The following is a 9,121-nucleotide window of genomic DNA, read 5'->3' as shown; positions in this document are numbered from 1 at the left end:
AATAACTGAGTATTTCTGCTAAAAGTGCTTGAGCAGGACTTTTAACTGGTCCACAGGCAATAAAGGAGAAACTGAACTTCCAGTACTGTTTACAAACAAAACTTGCATATATGTTCACAAGAAACCCCCAGAGAGCATACTAAGGATTCGGAGAAACGGTCCCCAGGGAAGCTTTTATGTAAACTAACAGGAAGAGATTGAGGCTTGTTTTCGGAGACCTGTCCTTTTTTTTTTTTTTTTTTTTTGGTTTTTTTTTGGGGGCGGGGGGGAGGGTGTCCTTTGCAAAGATCTTACCTCAATATAATGACATAAAAATTACCAGAAGAGTGCGTTTCACAGGAAGTCCAAAATGCTTATTCGGAAATATTAAAATAAAGAGTATCTTCTCAGTTTATGTTGCAAGCAAGACCAAAGACTACTGGTTTTGAAAAAGGGTTACATAGAGTATTTCTCCTAGGCACTACTGTAATTCAAATCCACAATAGTCTGTATTTCAAAATGAAGATGAGATAAAAATGAGACTCCTTAAAAAACTGACTATATAAACGTCTTTAAAAAAAGCAATATAGAAGGCATCATAATTCCATGTTTATTTGTAAATGCACTTTCATTATAATTACATAAGGTAACTATAAATATATCTTTATTACCTCTGAGAATTATTTTTGTCATGTTTTCTAATAATGTCCATAATATTATCTCCTGTTACAAGACTATTCTGTAATTGTTTAAGTCTCTGTTGTTCTCTTCTCTTTTGGTCATGAAGATACGGGGAATTAAGCAGTTGTGGGGGAAGAATGGTGCCCGTTGGTTTTACTCTCTTCACAACATCCCAAAAGAGCTTCTTGCTGTTGTTATTGATAAAAGTAATTGCAGTTCCACTGTGACCCAACCTCCCCGCCCTTCCAACCTGAAAAAGCAAAAACTCATTTTAAGTTATCAATGTTAAATGGAAGTCCTTCATATATCCTTGAAGTTTATTTTCTGTTATAAAACAGCAACTAACCTAAGTGACAAGGCCAAATCTCTTTATCTCATCCTCTAAGGACAAAGTTTTAATAAACGTCCTGAGTTCAGGATATGCAGAGCTGAAGCTTTAGCTTAAATGCATCTAAAATTACCACTTGCTTATGGGACATACCAGAAGTCCCATACTGATGCTGAGATATATGATACAGCCTATGGGCAAAGGCTTACAGTAAACCTGGTCCAAACAAAATCTTTTAAAAAATGTTTATTAAGGCAATGCCATATACATGTATCTTGTATCAAGCATGATATGTACAAGCAAGACCATAAAAAAGCCCTTTACTGTCAATGTTCTAATAACTTAAGATTATTTCTCAATATTATCCAAAGTGCTTGAACAAATTAGAAAAGAATCTACAAAGACTCTCTATTTAGGAAGAGATAGTATGTTAATTTTGGTATAGGTATAATTTTGGTGCTAGGAAAGACCATTTTTATTTATTTACTATTTGCTTGAAACTTTAGCAGAAAGATAATTAAAAACCAGAAAGGTGTACTGCATTTAGTAACACAGAATACTTTAGGAGTTCATGAGACTGGATACTTCCAGAGGTCCTTCCCACCTATTCAGAACAGGGCTGACTTCAAAGTTGGATCAGTTCACTCAGAGCCTTGTCCTACGGAGTTTCAAGTGTCTCCAAGCACAAAGGTCCCACAACCTCTCTGGTCAGCCTGTTCCACTACCTGACTGCTGTCGCTGTGAAAAACATTTTTCCCTGTTATCAGGCCAGAATCCCCCTTGCAGCAAATTGTGACCATTGGCTCTCGTCCTTCTCACTGTGCATCTCCAAGAAGAGTCTGGCTCTGTCTCCTCTGTAACTGCCCATTACCAAATAGAAGGCAGCAATTAAATCTCTATTCCAGCCCAAACAAGCCCAGTTTCCTCTGCCTCTCTTCATGTGTCATGTGTGCCAGGCCCCTGACTTTGTCTGGACTCTCTCCAGTTTGTTGGCTTTTCTTGTAGTGATGGTCTCAAAACTGGACACAGTAGTAGAGTACTGTGGCTTCATAAATGCCAAAAAGAGGGTAATTATTACTCCTCTTGATCTGCTAGCCAAACTGGGGTTGGGGTGTGTATACATATACATAAATACACACACACATGCGCGCAACCAATGCACCATCCTTTTTAAAGCAAGAAATCCTCAGCAAAAAAATCACAGGAGATACTGGAGTAGGACCAGGGAATGAAAAGAAAGTTCACAACTGGTTTCCTGACTGTACTACATGCACAGCCCACACTGCAGATGAGCTGCAGCAGAAAGAGTGGTATTTGGCCTTTCTTCACACAGATAGTAAAAACATGGTAGGCTTTGCTTTCTATAGACACAAAATGATACAAGAGTACGAAACAGAAGCATATTGCAAACATAATTGATATAAGAACACTGTTCTAGGTTTTAGTAACCTATATAGGAGATACAAAAACAGTGTTCTAGATTTTAGTAATTTATGGAAGAGATATCCAGCACCTTCCTTTCTTTCCTATAAAAACAACATTCTGAAGAGGAAAATAATCTTTATGTTTACATTTAAATTTAAATTTCCATAGATGGATGTCATATTTCAGTATACTTTTCAAATAATGCTTTAGCAATTTATTTATTTACCTGATGTACATATTCATCCATACTTGAAGGCATATCAAAATTTACTACCAGTTTGACATTGACAAGGTCAAGCCCTCGTCCAAGGACTCCAGTACTTACTATAACTTCATACTTCTCTTGAAGTAATCCCTGGCAAGGGAGGAATAAACAAAAATTAATTCTTTTTTCCTTAATTATGTTTTGAACCTCTCCAAGCATAGGCTAGGGTTAGTTATACAGCATAAGAACACACCCAGTGGGATTATTCTATTGCAGAAGAGAGAATGGTCCCCCTGTATTCTTGATTTAAATAGGAATATAATTCACAGAGCTAATTAAAGAGAGATCAAACCCACAATTTTAATTAAAAAATAATCAATTAAAGTTAAACGCATATTTAAAATCCCATTTCAAAGCAAATAACGTAGGAAATAGTCTCCAGTATTTATCTGCATTTAAAATGGCATTATTATCTACAGTTTTGCTTGGTGCAATCTGTCTCTCCTCTCCCCCAGCAATACTCCAGGTTTTACTGCAGAAAAGCCATAAATTATGACTTTACTCATTCAAATTAAGCCACCTTTAAAAAAAATTGGCCATTTTAAATCTGTCAAAACCCCCATAACTTTAGGAGGCACAAACCTGTAATATGTCTGTTCTTTCCACCTGAGACTTTTCAGAATGCATAGCTGTACATTGCAATCCTGTAATCTTATGAACAGCATCACTCAACAGATCGGCTCCTAGCTTACAATCCACAAATACCAACACTGGAGGCCTGAAGAGTTTCTTATCCTGTAAAATTAAACAGTTCGTATAAAAAGGTATTACAACAGTTCATCATCAGCAACTTGGATTCAATTTCTTCTGCTCATTATCTCCAGTATTAACAACACTTTCAGATGAATAAATGTTCTTAGACTCTAGATAAAAAGAAGGAACAAGATACCAGCCATGAAACTATACCAATCTGCACATCATAAACATATAATAATTTATAGACTCAGAACCCAAGTTTATATCAATACATGCATTTTTTAGAAGTCAAAGGCTTTCTTTTATGTTTCTTTAAATGTTACATACTAATTCTGAATTTCTTTAAGTTCTGAGGTTCAGTTAAAGATTCTTATTTACTTCTTGGACAACCTCAGCCAAGACTCCAAAATTCCCCCCCAAAGTACTCAGAAAAGATAAATATTATTATTCATATACAGAAAATTCAAGGAAGAACTAAATTAGTTTTCTCACTGGTCTTTACTGACTTTTAAACTGACAAACCACTCCCAGGCCATAAAGCAGCTATGACAGTTTAAGAAAGTCCTGTTCTTCTACCACAAAAAAAATTATCAAAATTATCATTTTTAACTTGGATCCCAGCACAGGAATCTAGTTTGCTGCTGCACAGAAGGAGGTATGAGCGATGGGGGTGGAGTAATCCCTGAAGTTGCTATTAAAGCTCCTACACTGCAGAACTACTGAAGTAGTTATTGCAGTTATATGGTTAACCTCACTCCACCTCTTCACTACATACAGATTAGAATTAAAGATGAGAACCTGACAGAGATGTGTAAAGACACGAATAATTTTATAAGTTGTTCTTAGGAGAAAAATATTACACTTACATTTAGTATTTCAAACAGCTTTTTCTTTTTAGATGGTTCTTCTACCCACAAGATTATTTGGCGAACATTGGAACATGGCAGATTCTTTTCTCCAATTGTTATTCTTACAAAATTGTGCAGAAGCTGATTTGCTAAGTGTTCAATGCCCACTGGAATCGTGGCTGACACTAGTATGGTTTGATGATCATGAGAGATGTCTTCCAAAATATCCAACACTTGCTGCTGGAAACCCATTTTTAACATGGTATCCACCTAAGTGAAAAATATTAGATTTGTACCAGATTCTTCCTGAACTTGAATTGACAGAAGAACCATAATGTGTATGATTGGTATGTAATAATCCAAATGCAGGAGTATTTTCAGTCAGAAAAAAAGCTAAGTGAGAAAATTAAAAACAAATGGTTCACACTGGTCTAGCAGTATAACCCTGTCAGAAATCTAAGTCTTTTATAGCCAATAGAACATGCATTGTTCAAACACATTTCAAATTGTGTTAAAAAATGAATTTTTCTCTTAAGAAATATATTTTATCTTTATAACGAACACTCTGTATGTTTAATCAGTTAGACTAGCCACTCACACAGGCTCTTCAAGGACCTCTGTATAAGCAATACAATGCTGATAACTAAAAACTTACTTCATCCACCACTACAATTTTTATGCCATGCAGTTGAACAGCACTTTGCTTTAAAATCTCAAGAAGTCTTCCAGGTGTTGCTATTATAACCTAAACAAACAAACAAACAAACAAAACACCAGGAGTTAGAAAGTCCATGAAAGGACAGATGACTGTCCTAGAAAAACTATAAAGTTAGAGCACATAGGTGAGAAGGGCACTAATTAGTGAAATTACTTGCATTCAAATAAGTCTTAAAATTTTTATAGATACCTTAATAAATTATGAAGCCTCAAAAGGAAATGGACCTTTTAGAATGCTAATGGAAGTGTCTAAATACAAGCAATGTAATCTGCATTAAAAACAACTATTTTTGCTGTAAATTACAACTCCTTGTCTAATAAAACGGCATATTCCATGATAGCAGCAATATCACGCATGAAACTTTTTAAAAACCAAAAAAAGCTATTATGTTGATTAGAAGTCAAAATGTTAAAAAAAAAAAATATATTACTGTAAAATTGTCAAGAGCTAACAATTATTTTATTAGTTAGACTTAGGAAAAACACATCTTTTGTGTCCATACATGTCAACAGTAACATTTTTCTTTTCTCTGAATGTCATGAAAACATACTTCTTCACAGGATCTTTCCACAATATAGTCCTTACCTTAACACTTTGCTTGAGACGGTGAAGCTGTGGTGGCAGTGGTAAACCTCCTACCAGGAGAACTGTTCTCATGTTTGGTAAACCAGCCATCAGTTCTTTAGCTTGTCTCTCTATCTGAATTGCTAACTCCCTTGTTGGTGCCAAAATAAGGGCAGATGGAGTTTCTGTCTAGAAAGAGGGGGGGAAATCTGTTTAACATAGAATTGCTTTATTATTTAGATAAAAAGCTGTCAAGATTAAATCTCCCAATACTAAAATATATAGTGCAGCTACTGTGGATACAGTTAGATCGCTAATACCCTTTCTGTTTGAAGACAGAAGGTAGAAAGGGCTTATACCTTTAACAATGCAGGCCAAGGAAATCTATCCCTCAATTACTCAACTTTTGAAAACAAAAAATTAATGTACATGTAAGTACACTGTTAGAATAGCTTCCTGACAACAAAAAAGGCCCAGAAAGCTAGTAGTCATTATGTGTAAATATTGCTTTTTTCTATTTTAGTTATTGCACTGAATCTGTAATAGAAATTCAGAATAAATTCCACATGAACTCAAAACACAGAATGCTAGTTGAATCTAGAGATCGTAAAAAAAAAGTTTTTAGAAGTCCTGATGTTACAGGAACAGACTATTGCCCTTTTACTGTCTTGCACACCACTAAGTCAAAACATTAAGTATTAGCCAGAGAAGATAAGCAGTGATAGGAACTTTATACAGCAAAAACATATGTCTCTGAAATTCAAAACCAAAATTAATAGCCCCCCTGACCCACTATTAGTCAGCCAGGTAGAGATGAATCATTAAAGTGGTACAGTCTTAATTTTTTTTTTTGTTCCGTATATAAGGATCTTCAACCAAATTATCACCTCACTGATACTTCTGCCATCCAGAAAACACAAAATTATAGGGTAGTAATTCCCCTCAGATTAATATTGATTCCTAACTCCAGTTAATACATACTAACAAAGTAAAAAGAACATAAGGTAAAACAGGGGGGGGGGAAGGCAGAATAATGGTCTAGTTCCAGACTCATTATTTCAGTAATACTGATCACCTCTTCAGCAAATAAACAAAGCTCTCTCATATATTGATACTACAATCACGAATTCACTTAAGAGTTTTCTGGACGTTGTGTGTTTCTTTCTGGTCTCCAACTAGAATATTTACAAGTGACCAACAGTAGGAGATTATTCCTTTCCAACTGCATCAACAAATTAACTACATAGTTAAATACTTGCGTCAAGAAGGGCTTTTTGAGTTGTTTCCAAGTGGGCAACAGTGTTTAACCTAACAACTTACCACCACAAAAAAAGGTATCTACGTAGATGTGGAGAAGCCAGGAACTGCCAAGTATCTCATAACCAGATTACCCTTATGCTCTTAACATCTCATCTCTCTTTTGCATTATAAATGAAAATTATCTTAAACAACAAAATAAAATTATTTCTTGACATATACATTAACTAGTAAAGTACCCTGAAGATGAAGAATGAGAAAGATCACGTAGAGAAATTAAGTATTATTCACTGAGGCTCCAATTTTGTGCATGTTATTATAAGCATATAACTGTCCTGCAGACTTTAATGATAGTCAGACAGAGGAGGTACTGGAGTGTAATACTCCTGTTCTTAAATGCTCCTATATAATGCTTCCATTCTTAAAACTGATGCTATAGTACTTTAGAGATTGAGTTACTTAAATAATCTTTAAATTATTCACTTGAAAAAAAATTACACATACACACTTGTGTGTACATATATCTATAAAGGCATCTAAACAGTCCAAAACATCAATTAGAATCAGGTCCAGAATTTTCAAATACATTCTTATGCATCTCTTTTTGAATAAAACCACTAAAGCAAAAAGCAATACTGAACCACACACAAGGGACAGAATACTATTTGCCATTATTTCTCATCATACATTCATGTCCTTACGAAGCAAAAGTCGTCTTAAATGCTTTTTCCCACAGTATCAAAGGGGAGACTGTATAACTAGAGGATTTCAGAAATTATTATTACCCCAAATTCCTGTAGTTATTTGATAGTCATCTGAACATATTCCATCAGAAATTACTCTGTGAAATTATGCAAATGCCAAAAAAATCTCTTTCAGCCATCTGATACATCAAGACATAGGAACAACTTCTTGCAGATGGCCTGGAATTATTTTCACTTCTATTTTAAGTCATTTAGGAAGTTTACCACAGAATTTAGTTACCTTTGTTAACAAGGAGAAACTGTATACTAGGTAATATTAATAGAGCTGCTCTATCTCCTGACCAAAGTGAAAAAACATTCAAAGACATGAAAAATAATCAGCACCTCCCCCCCCTCCAAGAACCAATGCTCCATCAATCAAAAGTAAAATAAATCATTGAATGTCAATAAAAAACACTGCAATTACATTCTCAGTTACACTGGGAATCCAAGAGACAAAGTTGCAAACCACTTTCTCTAAATACACAAAGTTTCATTACCTCTTTCAAAACCTTCATAATAACAGGGAGTAGGAAGGCTGCTGTTTTCCCAGAGCCTGTGTCTGCGCTAGCCACAATATCCCTCCCTAATAGTCCAACAGGGATCATTTGCATTTGGATGGGAGTTGGGACTTCATAGCCAGAATTCTTTAAATTATGGTTTAAAGCTTCAGGAAAACCACAGTGTTCAAACTCTACAATAGGTCTTGGAACTTGCTGGCCCTGGGCATCAATACCCAGCTGCAGTTTAAGGTTCTCAATCTGCTCATCTTGCAAACCTAAAATAAAGGAATGATCTTTGTAGAAATAAGGTGTATTAAGCAGGTGAGTTTCTGCTTGAGATTCTGCTTTTGTGAGTTGATCAGATTTTAGCTTTTCTTCCTTTTCTTGAGATTGTAGAAGGTGTTTGGCTTTACATTCCAAGCTACAAACATCTTCATCTGTTTTATCGCAGATATACTCTCCATAACGACCGCACACAATACATAGAGGTTCTCCAGGTTCTGCCCAACGCTGGGATTTGCTGAAGGATTTTATGGGTTCTTCTGAAGAGCTATCTTCATCAGTATTTTGGTTGCCCTTTCCCAAAGTTGTATTAGTAACACCAAGATCTCCAGCTACAGGTTCTGTGCATTCTTGTACAACTTCATTCAAATTGCATCTTGAAGCAGAAGTTTCTGTCCTAACTGACTTACAGTCTTGGAAGTCAGCGGTCTCCTCTAGCAAAGATCCTCCAGAAGACAATTTATTTTTCTTAGCTGTACAACTTTTGTCATCATCAGCAGTCCTCTTGACTTTAACAGATCTTGGTAAAAACATGCTTCAGTACACTAGAAAGAGAATTTTTACAGTTGTTAGAAACTACTACCATTGAGAAAGGTATATTTTACTGTGGCCACAAAAAAATTGAAGTCTAGGAAATATATTTGCAAACCTAGAAACCAACTTTCAATCCCTGAAAAGATCTAGAAACTGCCTTGTTTAAAAATGATCTTGGTCTTAACAATGTTGATGCAATGTAAAGCAGTACTTTAAAATAACAGTGGAAGCATGGAACAATACAGAGAGACCCACCTACAGTTAGTTTTCAGTATTAGACATTTGCAGTCGAATAAAA

At 35.3% G+C, this 9,121-nt stretch overlaps 1 protein-coding gene across 1 annotated transcript; it reads right to left on the bottom strand.

The window, feature by feature from the left end:
• Positions 1-429: 429 nt before the first annotated feature.
• On the bottom strand, positions 430-8,823 carry DDX59 (DEAD (Asp-Glu-Ala-Asp) box polypeptide 59). The gene is made up of 7 exons (XM_009584815.1): positions 8,005-8,823; positions 5,526-5,693; positions 4,878-4,967; positions 4,241-4,492; positions 3,261-3,413; positions 2,640-2,768; positions 430-910 (listed from the first exon to the last, which is right to left on the bottom strand). The coding sequence occupies exons 1-7, from the start codon at positions 8,821-8,823 to the stop codon at positions 647-649; spliced, it is 1,875 nt and encodes a 624-aa protein (XP_009583110.1). The 3' UTR covers positions 430-646.
• Between the last annotated feature and the right edge of the window lie 298 nt (positions 8,824-9,121).

Source organism: Fulmarus glacialis, unplaced genomic scaffold (genome assembly GCF_000690835.1).
Source record: "Fulmarus glacialis isolate BGI_N327 unplaced genomic scaffold, ASM69083v1 scaffold45089, whole genome shotgun sequence".
Lineage (NCBI taxonomy): Eukaryota > Metazoa > Chordata > Aves > Procellariiformes > Procellariidae > Fulmarus > Fulmarus glacialis.
This window is presented reverse-complemented; position numbering and strand designations above follow the sequence as displayed.

What these genes read in the sequence shown, in the direction of transcription:
- DDX59 (XM_009584815.1), bottom strand. Translation starts at nt 8,823, where the DNA reads ATGTTTTTACCAAGATCTGTTAAAGTCAAGAGGACTGCTGATGATGAC. An exon ending in AAAGAACAGACATATTACAG is followed by an intron (nt 2,769 to 3,260) that starts GTTTGTGCCTCC and finishes CTCCCTTGCCAG; the next exon opens with GGATTACTTCAAGAGAAGTA. An exon ending in TGGATGAATATGTACATCAG is followed by an intron (nt 911 to 2,639) that starts GTAAATAAATAA and finishes TTGCTTTTTCAG; the next exon opens with GTTGGAAGGGCGGGGAGGTT.